A 15,181-nucleotide genomic window follows, 5' to 3' on the forward strand; every position below is an offset into this window, starting at 1 on the left:
GTGCTTGCTGCAAGAGGAATGGTAGCTAAAAATAACCTGGCTTTGACTTCCTCTTTCAAAACATTCAATCTGTTCTAAAAGGCTTTTTTTTTTTTTTCCCCCAGAAACAGCAAGGAGAAAGTAACAGACAAAACCAGGATGGTCACCTGCACAAAATGAACGGCAGCATTAGAAAGCTCAAATAAGAATAGGAAACCACAAAGACGATCGGGGCGGGGGGGTGAAAGGATTAAAAAAAAAAGATTAAAAATAAAAGGCTCTGTTGGCATAACATCCTCCAAATTCCCTTTCAGGATTACTGTGAGCTTTCAGTTACGCCTCTTATGCCTCTACTTCTATGAGCCAGTTAGCAGTGTTGATCAAAAGAGGAATACAATCTGGAGGTTTTTGAATCCAATATTCTTGCTCATTAAAACATGGTAAAAGAAAGTGCAGTGCTCAGTAATTGCCAAATGAGCCCTTGGGCCTATACAGTGAAGGTTTTTACTTACTGATGGAACAAATATATTTTTATTTATAATTCTGTATAATTCACAGATTTACAAAAGGTGTCTTTACCACCCCAAACAAATGGAGAAAAAGACTGTTCAATTCATCTTTCAGTAATGCGGTACTAGGTAATTTACTCCAACAATGCCAGGAATACAGGGCTGGTAGGGATCTACTGACTGCTGCAGGCAGCTGCCCCTTTCCATAAAAGGATCTAGTTCTATATTAAAACATTTAGGCAGTTCACACACAATTTTTCAGTTATACCCTGTAACTAGTCAGATACAGACTGTACCTGAAAACTCCTCAGGCAAGGATGAGCCTCTCTGTCTGAACCAAGCCTTCCAGAAGATCCCTGCTCCCAACAGGTATCCCTGGACACAAACAAACTGTAAATAAAAAGTCATAAGCAGAACACAGACTACAACATACAAACATGCTGCTGACTGATGTCTAGAAATTGTTAGAGTACAAGGGACAGAGAGGAGCGGCGGAAACATCCTTGCCTCCTACCACGTGTCTCAAATTCCAAATGGAGCATACAAGGCAGGGTAATGTTCAGCAGCTATACAAGAAAGCACACTGATGTGGAGCTTATGTATTAGGTAGCTCACTGTGAGCTTTACCTGCAGCTCAGCTGTTAATGTGGTTTTATCCCCCCTCAAATCTCAACACAAGAAATCCTAAGCAATTTCCCTAGCACTGCAGCATCCACAGCCTCCTTGCACTTGTGCTGAAGGCACCACCGGGCAGGATCACAGGAGCTTCTGCTTCGTCACACTGAATGTCCCCTTCATGCCACACGGCAGTCACTGCTGCATTTGCTTCTCTTCTCCCTTCTTGGCGACATCCCCTCACATCTCCTGCCACCCCCTTTCCACATTTACCGCCCTCTTCTCCTTGTTTGCTGCTTCCCAGCTCCTCTGCTCAGCTGCACTGATGCAAGTGCAGAGGTGATGCCGAGCCCGGGCAGGCCAGGCGCTCGCTGCGGGTCCCTCCCGGGCGGCCTCACGCTGCGGCAGCTCCAGCGCCAGGCAAGGGAAGCACAGGAGGCACCAGCAGCTGCGGCCAGGGCTCCGCACTCACCCTCGGCACTGCCTAAGCAAAAGCAAATCCACAAAATCTTTAAGTTCGTGGCAGAGGCAGTTAGAAGTAACCACAACAACAGAGGATATTAAGTAAATTTTGGTACCTTTTTAATAAGAAAATGAAGGAAAGAAAAAGAAAAAAAAAAAAAAGAATCCCTGATACTCAGAAACAAAGAAACAGAGAAAGTAAAAAAAAAAGCTGTAAACTGAATCCAAACATAAGCAATGTTTTATTGGGATATAGCAAGCAACCTATCAAATAGGGAACTGGTACAAACAAGACTGAACAAGACTCTCTTTTAACAGAGATGTATGGTGACAAGACAGCTTCTTTCATTTTTTTAAAACAAGTATTCAAACTGTAAATAAAGCATCAAAAAATCAACTGTTACAACACCATGACAGACAATAATATTAAAAATGTGCAGAATTTTACTTTTTAACAAATTTCTGCATAATGTTAGAAAACAGTTATTATAAATAAAAAATAAAAAGAAAATGAAGTTCTTTGTTTTGCAAAGCAACACAAACTTTTAAAAACCAACTCTACTTTACATAGAACTACTATTAAAAACAGGTGAAAACAAGCTGAAGATTTAAAGGACAGCAAAAAATACACAAGCCAGTTTCACCTGTTAGCAACGCCTTCTGCTATCGAAGGGGCTATGTTAGTTGTATATACAGCTTTAAACATTGCAGCATACCACAAGTAAACCTTAATAAGGTCAAAAATAGGACCCTCTGCAAAAAAGGGTGAGTTGGCAAGTCTCAGTTCCATCCCAAAATTATAAGTAGTAATAATTTCAGTAGGTCTTTAATGTACACCAGAACATACTTTTATTCATTTGTCTCTCCCAAAGATGCATGTAAACTCTATTTTTGTTCTTTTTGGTATTCTAATTCATGAAAACAAGAACATGCCTGGCTCTAAAATGAGAATGACCACACTTTCCTCTTGTTCTGGATACAGTGCTGTAGCTATCTCAACATGCACTCTGAGAAATCCTAAAAGAGAAAATTGTTATGCACCATGTAAAAAATACACACCACCTCTCTCAGATCAGACTTAGTATACAGTATATTGCCAACTCTATCCAATAGGATATATATCATCTTAATTTGGTTTAAATTCTTAATACATATATTCTCTCTTTACAAAGTTCCATCACGTGAAACCAAATTGCTTATTTATTGTTTGAGGCACAGCATGACCCCAATTAGACAATTTGCTATAAAGAGTTGTTCTTTAGATGTTGTGTCTGTAGAGGCTTTACGTGATATTCATAGATTTTCAGCGCAGGGCCCAGTTTTAATGAAAGTCCAGTCAGTACATCATTCCTTGTCATCAACAGTAATGATTTGCCATCAATTTCCTATAAGAAGAATTAAAGAGTTGATGAAGACAACAGAGAAATTAACAAGCTAGAACAGTAATGCAACAAATGGAAGATTACTACAGAGGATCAATGAAAAAAATAATAATACCATTTGTTTTTCTAAAACTTAATGTTTTAGTAGTTATATTCTGCTCATAGGCTGGTTTTCAAGTGCTCATCTGCGCTAAGGCACAAATGCTAGTTAGACAAGCACAAAACCTGAAGCTGCCTCACTTGAAAACTCTCTCCTTTTAAATCTGTTTCAAATTAATAGGTACAGATTGCCTAATTATCCATCATAAAGGGAAAGATGTTCTTAGGGAGAAGGCAGTGAATTGTGTATCAGAAAAATTACCATTGACAACAACATACAAGTTTAGACTAGTCTTGTCATTACCTGCTAACATCTCTAGGTGCCTACTGTAACAAGCTACCCTTCACAGGCCTCCTTGGGGAAAAGAAGAGATTCCTGCAATTAGAAATCTTGAGAGAGCCCCACTATGGAACTTTACCCTCTGGAGGGACTTCTCTTCCTCCACTGACAATGACAGAGGCAAAGAGGAGCAGATTTTGGGCGTGGGTCCCAACATTCCCTAGCGGTTTGCACTTTTATGTTCCCACCTTTAAATCACAGATAATGCACTTGTTCTGTCAGATCCTGACCTTCTGACCTAGTTAGGTTAGAAATTGCTGGCTTCAGGAGAGAGGTAGGTTCCACCTCAAAACCTTGTCATACTGCCACAAATTAACTGTGAGTTTTCCAAAATCAAAAAGCAAGAGAAAAAATACACATCTCAGCTGCCACCTTTATTTTAAGATATGGGACTGTCATTGTCTTTTCACGGTTTTACAGTTCAGTCACACTACACTACCCAGAAAGCATGAGCTACACCTACAGAACAGTGCACAGCTGGTGCATTGCTGCACAACACTCCTGCCAAGGTCACCAGAGCTCAAAAAAGCACACAGCCTTATAGCATTCTCCTGCACTGGACTTTATCTTGGTACTTAAAATAAAAATAAAAATAAAACAAATAACAAAACATACAAACACGATTTTGAATTTGATAGCAATAGGAAACAGCCAGTTCAACTGCCTACATATATGGTTGTTGTCCATTACAACATAGTCATCTATCAAACTATACTGGCCAGATAAAAATTATATAATGTCATTTTTATAAACAATACATAAAACCATCCCACATCTGTCATTTTTATAAACAATACATAAAACCATCCCACATCAGCTTATCCCACTGCAGCATCTTCTTTACAAACATTAAATGCTCTCTCGCAAACCTCACAGATAACCCTAAGTCTTATTACAGTTTAGCATTAATTTGCCCCAACTGATCTCTATCATTTGAAAAAATGTATAAATACAAAGTGCATAAAAAATGATCTACTCAAAGATCAAGTGAAAGTGGAATTTCTTTAAAATCTTATCAGATATGACTGTTAAGCCCTCAAGTGGAACAGAACATAACTTAGCATTTCTAAAAATAATAATAATAATAATAATAATATTTTACTCAATTATAACAGATGCTTCCTTCCAATTACTGTTGAGGATGTTAATAGTTAGAAACAGTTTCTATTCTCACTCTTCCATTTGTCACAATCTTTTTGTGGGAATTCTCACACCATCGGCTATTTTGTTCTTGCTTAAGCCTGATCTAAAGTTGCCTTCGCTGCTGCTCAGCGATGGTATGAAAGATGAAGAACAGCCTCCAGGTTGGTGGGAACCAAAGTAAACCCAGGGCCTGGAGTGGAAGGAACACCAAAAACAGGAAAAGAACATCTATTATTTTCCTTTCTTCTTCCTTCACAGTTCCCCATGCATTCTAGAAGCACTAGGCACAAGATCATTTAAGGCTTTCACTGAGTGAAAGGCTTTCACTGAAGAGTGATTCTCTGTACATGTCCTGGTGGAGATGACTGAATATGGATTCAAAATTCAGGTGACTTGCATACCTCTGTTTAGCATAAGTTCTACTTTTTTTTTTTTTTTTTTTTTTTTTTTTGCTTCACTCACTATAGTGGTGACTTGGTGACTTCTGTGACTTTCTTCCCTGCCGTGTCTCTGTTTTCTGGATATTAATGAGGATGCAACTTTGAGTATGCCTTATCAATACCATAGGCAAAGGCACTGCTAGAGCCGTATACTGAGGGCTCCCAGGGCTGCTACAGCACCCGCGGCAACGTATGTGGCCAACAGCAGTCTGGAGGTGCTCACACACTCAGTTCTGCCTCGCTCTTTGGCTGTCCTGCATCCTCAACTCCTTGGCTCAGCTGGAAGGAGTCGCTTGCTGATGTTTTTGTTTTCATAACTGGGCGCTATCCTCTTTTTGTTTAATGTTTTCTTCAGAGAGATCTTTGCTCTTGCAGTGGAACTCCAAGAAGGAAATATAATCATCATTATCACCTACCAGTGACTAAAATACAGTTTGAAAAACATTCAATTGTCCTTAAAATGTTTCCTCTAAGGGATATTCAGGTGTTACAAGATCATTGAACTATTTTTCTGGAGGGAAGAAGACATATTTATCCAGAATTTATTAAAAGAAAGTATGGATGTAGTTACTGTTATGTAAATGCTAAATGTAACAAGAACTCTCATGACACATTCTGGACAGCAAGGAAACCATTCTGCTACCCTTGCTGAAGCAGTTCACAAAACCACAGGATGATTAAGGTCGGAAGGGACCTCTGGAGATGGTATAGTTCAACCTCTCTGCACAGGCTGGGCTACCTAAAGCATGTTGCACAGGACGACGTTCAGGTTGATTTTGAATATCACCAGACAAGATGATCCACAGCCTCTCTGGGCAACCTGTTCCAGAGCGCTGTAACCCTCACAGTCACAAAGTTTTCCTCAAATTCAGGCGAAACTTCCTGCGCTTCAGTTCAGTTGAAAACAATTTCTACCACGTTGTAGAGGCAATAGGATACTTCTCCTTGCTATTTACAATTTCATTCACATTCCAGTGTGCATTGCTGGAGTAGCAGATCAAATGAATTTAATTTCCTGAAGCCCAAGCAATCTGCTGAAGAAAGGGTTGGGAAATTCAGAGATGGCCACAGATTCATCTGTGTACACTGTGAGTCCATACACAGAGTGGGACTAGAGGCTCAAAGTAAACTAGGCAGCATTGCCATGTCTGTGGGCTTTGTGAGATCCCAGTAACATTTATCAGAAGTACAGAGTTAAGGTTAGTGGACTCTAAGCAGTGTAAATGAAATAGAGATGACTGGTAAACAGAGTTTCAGTTTGGGCTGTTCTTCATGCAGACTGGGCAGTGCTGGGATGAAGAACCAGGCACCAACTGCTCCCTAAGGTGCTGAGGGAATCTAGGGGGAAAGAAGTGGCAGCAACTTCTGCTGTGAGGAGCATCTGGCCCACATCTCCTGGCCACATCTTGATGGCAAATGTCAACCTTTATCTCCAAAGCTCTTGTATCAAGGGACACTAGCAGTGAAAGTTCAGCCACTTTCCTGCCCATGGCAGTTTACTGCCTACCTTTCTTAGCAGAGCCCCAGCAACACATTGCTAAAAAGAACCTTACTTCAGCTTCCATCCTAAAGCCAGTAGCTCTCACTGCAGAATACTAACAATGTGTATGTTCCACATCTCTGCTGCCTTCCATCCAGCAGTTGCAAATTGCTCTGCAACACTCATATGCTAGCTTCACCTTTCTGCTGTCAGGGTAAGGGAGGAAAAAAAAAAAAAAAAAAAAAAAACCCCAAAACTAAGTATTGCTTTTTTTGGTGTCTCTTTTTCTTAAAGTCTTAAGGCACTCTTCTGGTGCTGTTAAAGAAACATGAATGCTAGTATTAAAGACTGTATTCACTTAAATTATTTTTTGTTTGTTTACCCATCTCTGCCTTCCAGAATTACCCAACAACAGGCTTTTCACCTCTCTGAGGACAAAGGGCTCAATTTAGATACTGTGTTACATTCATCAGATACAATCAGGTCTAGTTTCATCATCCAGGTGCTGAAGGTCAGCAAGATTAACCTGACCAAAGAGCTAACTTTATTTCACTTCAGATGTAGTACTGCTTTGGTGCAGAGCTGTCAATAATTTGCACTGACTCAGCACCTTGAAAGGGCAGGCCAATTATTATGGTAACAAAATACATGTATTGGTAACTAATTTCTTGGTTCCCACATGAAAACCTATGGCCTTAGAGAAGAGAGTAAAGGATCTGGAGATGTAACCTCCTTCTCTGTGGAAGAGAGGCGCTGCAAGCCAATTAAGCAAACTTCCCCATCCTGCCCCACTAACATACCTTACCTCCAGGCTGGTAGGCCAGTCACAAGGAGCCATAAAATTGTTAAGCTCCTTGCTGACCAAAACTGCCAGCTGTAGTGGAGACCACTCCTGATACACTGAGACATAGACCGCACTCATGCACATGGCCCCAGCTATCCCTGCACAAAGGGATAGCACAAAGGTTATACTTGAAGCAGCAACATGTGGGAAAGGGCTGCATATCGGCCAAAATATTCTGTGGAAGGCAGTCTGTAGCTTTGACTGACTTCCCTCTGGTAACTTCATTTTATCATGTAAAGGCAGATGGGGGAAATCTTTCACAGAAGACAGGGGTGCATTCTCCAGTTCACAATGAGTTCTCAGCTCATAGATACACTGCAGGAAACAGACTCTCCAGATCTTACTCACGCTTTAGGCACCAACTGGTTCTCTTTTTCCTCCCTCCCACAAACCCTAAAAGGAAGGCCCAACCTTTTTCTCAGAGTCCTGCAAATATTCTGCTCCTGTGCCAAGAACGATTTTTCTCGCATCCACTTCCCCTTTCCCTGTTTGCTTTCACTGTTAAGTCAATGGGACAGAGCAGTCCTTTTTCATCCTTACTCTTCAGAAGCAAATTGCTGCTTAGGATCCCAGCATTTTATAAACTCATGAGTGTATTTGCACAGTGCACTTAGGAAGAACAGAATTACCATCTATATTTGAAAAAAATAGACCAGTGGAACTGAATGACTTGCATGGTCTGGGACCAAGCCAGAAAGTTCGTTTAGATTCTTCACCTTTCAGGTGAGTACTTTAAATACATACTCCATTTTTATCCCATTCTTCACATCTTGTGGAGCAATATCATCACTAAAAGATCACAGCAGTCCCATGGATTTTCACCCTCTAACAGAGATTTTCAAGGAACCTTCACAACACCTTACTGTTCACTAACTGAATAATCAGATCAGCTGCAAAAATGTGCAGTGAGAAGGTGGTGACAGCTAAAGGTGACTGCATGTTTCCTAACAGATTTACCTGTTCTTGAAAAGCATTGGCTTGTTCCTCAAATCCTGCTGTTCTGAAGTAATTCACAACATCAATAACAGCCCAGTCAGCAGGGTCTGGAGGTCTCCCGTTCTCTACTGAGCTGCAAAATGCAAATCCAGATGAGTAATCACTAAAATATGTGCAGACTATGTGCAGTTGCTTCTTCATGCACAACCCATGTGCATTGTCTCCCTTTCCATTTCCCCAGGAAAAGTATCCTTTGAGATCCCCAAGACACAGACCAGTCATGCCTGTTCTCTTCCATTTCAAAGACTGGCACAGGACAAATGAGATACCTCTCTTTTCACAAAAAAAAAGTGTAGAAATTGTCACATCAGGTAAAAGTAATCAGTTACAACTTTCATCTGCGGAGAGGCTGCTTTTGCAGCTGGACAAAGGCTACCACGTCTAAGATGCCAAATCCCAGCTTTTCGAGACCTCGTTTTTTAGCCACCAAATATATATATATATATAAAATAGCAGCGTGTGGCTTAGTGTTTTTCCAGATGACACAGTACTGCTTTGTAACATTGGTAGGAACTACTGGAAACCACTTTTACCTTGTAAAACAGAAAAACAGAACCGCCAATGATTGCACTCGTAGCTCAAAATAAAACATTTTTCAAAATTGCTTTTGGACTCATCTTTGGACAAATCTAGGGAGTTTTTCAACAGCTATTAATCCCAGAAAACAGCTGTTAAACACAACCAGAATGAATTCTTTCAGTGATTGACCTCAGGCAATTTCTTTCCACAGTGGCAGAAACAACTGTTGTTGTCACAACTGCTTCTGCTATCCTTATTCTCATCCTGCATTCCTTATCCTCAACTTGCCATTTTCTATCTCAGATTTGCTATCTCAGGTAACCTTTGTGTATCTGCAAATTCTTGGTGAGAAATACACACAGTGAAATTTATCTGCTTTTCCTGACATGATTTAGGGGCAGGAAGAGCAAGACATCTTTCAAAATAAAAAGCTTTTAGAAGACGCTTCTCCAACTAGACGTCCCATTTCAAGTTCATCCTGGATAACTTCCACTGTCATGAATACCTAACTGTATTAGTGCTAACGATGAAACAGCAAACAACCGCACATCAAGACAGTTGTCAGGGTTCTGCCCATTTCATGTCCTGAAGTTTAGACATAGGACCTTGATTTTCAGCAGCAACAGCTGGAGGACAAGAACAAGTAATAGTCTCCTGACAGCACCTTTCTTTCTACCCTTTGAATTTTTCTCTCCTACTATCACCTCTGTCAGCTAAGTTTTGTAAACGTCTGCTCTAAAGGAAGAATGGCAGGTCACTATGATTCAGAAAAGCTTAATAAAGTACAATTTTCAGTAAAATCTAATTGAATCAAGGGCTCCTCACTTTCCACCAGCCATGATGAAAAGGGTGCAGACTCACAATGCCTCAAGTCACTTGATTTCTACAAAAATCACAACTTCTATGACTAGCTGAATCTGTGACAGAGGACACCAGCACAGTGATTTTCATGTCTCCCCTAAATCTCGGGGCGCACCTTTGAATATGGCAAAAAAAAAAAAAAAAAGATCTTGCCCTGCAGACCCATAAGGCAACCTAGGTATCACACTTCATGCTTGCAATTAGCCTTCTGAAAACTGTAACTTCCACTTACCCCCAGAATACACACACATTTGAGAATAATGAGCTAGGGACCAGAGTTTCTTACTTTTACATATCAAATAATACCTTACTTTATGAACTGCTTCACTGATTGCAATTATAGAAAGAAGTAACACTCTGCAGAACTGAACACCTGACTCTCTGGCCTTAGCAGAGTTGCACTTTTTTTTTTTTAATCAAAAGAATTCCTTTCAATTTCTGGTGTTGCTCATATTCTAAGGCTTAAAAGTAAAATGTGCTATGAACTGCACAAAATCTACACATACTTATTGAAGCAGAATTTAAAAAAATATGTTTAAATCTTTGCATAAGATATGCATTCCTAACACACTATCATTTTGAATGCCTCATTTCCTACTTAAATTTAAAAACAAACAAAAAGATGCCAACAATTCAGGAGTAAGAAAGCATAATACATCTTAAAGATGTTCAATTTTATTATATTTCTTCTAAACAGCTAATAAAAAAGACATCTGAAAAAAACCACTCCTCCTAACTCTATTTTGCTTGCTCCCCAAAGCATTTTAATTTCAAGATAGCTATGATCCTAAACCCTCCCTTTCAGAGTTTTGTGTTTCTCCTCAAGTGTATTTGTTCTTCACGTAGCTCTTCTTCCAGGGCAAGAGAATATACAGACCAGTCCAGCCCCATCCCAGGCTCAACTGCAATGACTTCATGGGCTCTGCCATAGACTAATCCTGGGAAATAACTGCAAGTTCCTGCCTCAAGGAATAGCATCATGCTGAACCTCAAGTGGAGCCAATTGCCACCGCTACAGCTGCAAGGGCAGACTCAAGGGCATGTTGCAGACTTGAAAACTGGCTGAGTTTTAACCCATCTATGCACACAGACGATCTTCTGGCTTCTAGACTTTGGCAGTCTCCTCCTTGCCTTATTGCTGCATAGTCTTTAGACAAAGAAACTGAATTTAGAAGAGCCATGACTTAACCATGCACCTCTTTATACCAGACATTTTGAATGCTGTAAAACCGTAAGAGGGCTGGCATCTTAGGCTGTGCAACCATATACCAGATGCACCGATTATGAATAGATTTGGCTTGTCTGCTTTTCACCACTGTTCCTGTGCCTTTATTGCCATCATGCGGCAGAAGCAGCGAGACCTGGTAGGGTATGGCTGTGAACAAACAGATTTTATCCAAGCTATTTATAACCACTTCAAGAAAGGTGCTTTGTAGATATGTGCATATACGCATTACATGCTCGTTTTGAAACCACATCTTCTGTTCAGTTTAATTACAATCTCCATCAGCTTTAAAAAGCCACCTTCACAATTAGTAGTTGAGCCTTTATGACCTAAGCCTCAGGGGAAAATAATAAAATATAAGCTGTCCTTGCCTCAACTATTTCCCCGCTTCGAGTCCCAACTGTAGAAACAAGGCTGCTAATTGAAGGTTGCTTCTGAGGTACATGCACAATGTAATCTACATACTTTCACTGAATAGGCAAATGCATTTTATATTGGTGTGGCATAACCAGCGACTCAAGTGGAAGGGGAACACAGTGATTTTAATGACTGTCAGCAGATCTTTTGATGCTGCGTCATAATCAGGTGCTTCATCAGCATCTTAAAACAATCATTATTTTTATTATTGTTTACATTACTCTGCTACTCAGGGGTCTAGGCATTGCCAAGTTTTCTTGCAAGGCTCATAGCAAAGAGATCTGAAGGAAAAGAACAAGATGCAGCTTTGCAGGTATACGGAAACTCCTCCAAAAAGTTTCTGCCCCTTAGCAAGCAGCCCACCACTCTGAAGAGTATCATAGGGCACTTTGTCTTATTCCCATCATAGGTATCTGGGATCAAAACCCCAGGATAGGGGTTTTTCAGCAAACAGCTTACAATACCCATTTCAGAGAAGAGCTAAACACCAAAGACATAGGCTGCTGCTGCTTAGCTCTGGATAGCAGGCCAGTCACCAGGGAAAAGTATCTGTCTCTCTTTTTCAAAGAGAAGGGGACTTCCATACAGGACACTTCTTCCCACCTGGCACTGCCTTTGCAAAAGCCACTAGCTGGAAGTACAAAGACCTTTAAACACCTCAGGCAGCATTTGCTTTGCTGCTTCCACTTTGCTGAGGCATTTACCTCTCCAGTCAAATTGCATGGCAACAGGAGCTTCCCTCGTATCAGCAGGAAGCTGAGTGGAGGTGGAGTATTGCTTACAACTTACTCCACATTCTGTCGAAAGGCTAAGTCAAAACTCCAACTTGTTTCTAGCTTCCGCATCTCTCCATTGTTATCCAGCCCTCCCACAACCACCCTTTAATCAATATGTTGCCAAGGACTCCCCGTCTCAAAGTTGAAATACAATAAAAATAATTGAGAACAGGGAAACTTTGAGGCGAGCAAAGATGAAGTCATCCACCGTTGCCAATCACATTACGTAAAATGAAGAGTAAAATCCAATTCCATATGCTGATTATAAAAAGTAAATACTACGGATTCACTTACTTTTTGACATCCAGAGAGCCATTTTCCTTGTTTTCCATGTCAACAGTTAGCATAGGGAGGACAGAGGTATCTTATTTCAGCAACTAAGCAATAAGGAGGAAAAAAAAAAAGTTGCATTTGATTATTAGCAGCGTAAACACAGCAACATAACATAACAGAAAGAGCCATTCTACAGACACCAGCATGTTTCCACCTGAGAGCAAAAGTGCCCTTGTGACCTCTCCTCAGATGCCTGGCAAGGCTGATAATAGTTAATAAAACAGGAAAAGTTGAGCTGTGCTTCAAATACAAGAACCTTTCATGTCTGAAAATCAAGGATGGTCAAGTCAATTTTGATCCTTTGGTAAACTAAAAACTATTTACCTAAACTGCATATTCACATTTACACAGGGAGAGATAGCGAGACTGACCTACCATACCTACGCAGGCCCGTACTAAGGCACACAGTGGGCTTACTGCACCTCCAGTCACGCTGTCACACTAAGGACCCAAACAGCTGTATGAGCTTATCTCTGGCAGGGTTTTGAAAGCCGTATCCTTGTTCTACAAATGACCAAGCTGAGGTACAGATGAACAAAATATTTTATACACAAATCACATTTAGACTGATAAGCAGAGTTACAAAATGACCCCCAAGCTCCTAAGGCCTAAAGCAGTACTTTATCCATAAGACCATCCCTCCTGCACTGGCACAGCTCCTTATATTGGTACACTGAGTTCAGTAAAGGCTCGTACAACAAACGTGGAGAAAAAAAGAAAAAAAAAATTAAGTTTGTTTCCCTCCTTGCAATGTGCTGGCATATTTCTACCACACAGCTTTTTCTACAACTTCTGAACCATGCAGAAATGACAGAGGCCTTTTTGCTCCTGCTGATCTCAAGTAAGTCATTCCTGTTCCACAGAGCTGACCAAGGAGTGACCAAGGACTCAGGACTTGCTGTAGCAAGAATGGACGTTGGAAATGTCATACAGCTCTAGGAAGTACAGAATAGGGAAATCATGCTGTTCTGCTAAAAGTTTGCAGAAACAGATGATACCAAATAAAAGTGCAGTTTAAGAAAAAAGGAAAAAATGCTTATTATATAGTTTTGCAGCACGTAAAGCGCCAAAACCAACAGTTACAAACTAATCAAAAGAGCGTTTCTCCCAGTGCAGTTGACCAAATAACTCGACGCCTTCTGGCGAAGCGCTTCTCGGTTCACCTGAGGTGACTGCAGAACGGCAAGTGCCGCCACCACCTCGCCGCGGAGCCGCCCCGCGAGCCGCGGCCGAGCCGGGGGGCGCCACGGCGCTCGCTCGGGGGCCGGGGTCCCCTCGCGGTGTCGCCAGCGCTGCCTCTCGCCCCGCGGGTGCGTGACACCATTTCCCGGCGCCTCGGAGCCCGCTCGCCGGGCAGCATCGCACCACGCTGTCATTTTTTTTTTTTTTTTTGGGGGGGGGGGGGGGCGAGATTAGGGTGGGGTGAGGGGGTAGAAGAGCAAGCCAGAAAAACGTACCTAGGAGCAACTAAAGCCAAGCATGGCCCCGGAGCGGCGGGGCGCCCGGCTCCCGCCGGCCGCGGGGCGCTCCGCGGCGGCTCCCTCGGACACGGGCAGCAGCCCCGCCTGGCTCCCGGCCCGCGTGACGCCGCCGCCACACGCGGCCCGCACCAACCGCCGCCCGCGTCATGGCGGCCGTTTTAAAGGCGCAGCGCGGCGCCGCCGCCGTTACCCGCCCGCGCCCGCCGCCGCGCGGGGGCCATTTGCCACCTGCGCGCTCACAGGGGCGAGGCGGGCGCCGCCCGCTCCGCGCTCCCCTCCCGGCAGCCGTTAGGACCGTTACAACGGGCGCCCGGCAAGTTCGCTCGGGCGGGGAGCAGGGAGGAGCGTCGCGCTGCGCCGAGCAGCGTTTACCTGTGCCAAGGGCGGCCGCGGGCACCCACCGTTGGGGCCGTTTCTTTGTTGGAGACGCTGCCCGCGAGGAGAGCGGCGAGCCCGCCCGCCCCGCGCTGCGAGAGGGGAGCGCGCCATGCAAGATTCATGACCTGAGTTTCTTGGGACCTCCTTGTAAACATTTCTACTCCTCCTACCAAATGGGATGTATTTAGTAAGAGCAAAGGAAAAAAAAACAGGCAAATACTTTCAAAGTATAAAGTAACTTATTAGTGGAATGTTTTAAGCAAAGTGAGAAATAGGAACAACCAGATCTGGAAGAACTGATAAAGTCACATAGAAATAATTTCTGAAATGAGTTCAGCAGCTTACAAGTGACACTTGGCTTTCTTTGAAATGAGACCTTTGAGGGTGAGGATGGTAGATGGGAGCACTGAAGAAGGGCACCACACGCCCAAGAGGAGATGGAGACAGCGGCTCCCTGGGATGGTGACAGCTCCTACTCATGTAGCATTGTATCTCGTTTCACAAACAGACCCACAGATACCCATGGGTCATCTTTTACAGTGAGGTACAACTCACAGCGCCCACAACCAACCAAGTCTGGCCCACTGAGAACAGTATCTAGCCCATGCGGATTAAAACAAATCTTCCCAGCAATTCCAACCCCCCCTACTTTTTTCTATTTTTTTTTATGACTACTTCCAAATTTTCCTTAATTTAGGACATTTGCTAATTGTACAAAAACATTATATTGGTCATCTGCCATCAGCAGTAGGAAAATTAAACAGTAACAAATAACACATCCTGGTGTCTCTGTGCAAGTGCTTTACTAACTTCCCTGCTGTGTGCCAGCCACAGCTCAGAGGACTGTAACGCTATCCCTTTTCAAGCACCCTTAATATCCTGAAAGAGAATGAATTGGTGGG

General features: G+C 42.4%; 1 protein-coding gene across 1 annotated transcript; it reads right to left on the minus strand.

Moving 5' to 3' along the window:
- Positions 1 to 1,788: 1,788 nt before the first annotated feature.
- On the minus strand, positions 1,789 to 13,943 carry SAMD13 (sterile alpha motif domain containing 13). Its single transcript, XM_088526063.1, has 4 exons — positions 13,878 to 13,943; positions 12,382 to 12,464; positions 8,251 to 8,362; positions 1,789 to 2,950 (listed from the first exon to the last, which is right to left on the minus strand). Exons 2-4 carry the CDS (start codon positions 12,432 to 12,434, stop codon positions 2,807 to 2,809), a joined length of 309 nt encoding a protein of 102 aa, XP_088382189.1. The 5' UTR covers positions 12,435 to 12,464; positions 13,878 to 13,943; the 3' UTR covers positions 1,789 to 2,806.
- Positions 13,944 to 15,181: the final 1,238 nt, after the last annotated feature.

This window comes from Tinamus guttatus, unplaced genomic scaffold (genome assembly GCF_059628265.1).
Source record: "Tinamus guttatus ecotype Peru unplaced genomic scaffold, ASM5962826v1 Tinamus_guttatus_pri_ptg000242l, whole genome shotgun sequence".
Classification (NCBI taxonomy): Eukaryota; Metazoa; Chordata; class Aves; order Tinamiformes; family Tinamidae; genus Tinamus; species Tinamus guttatus.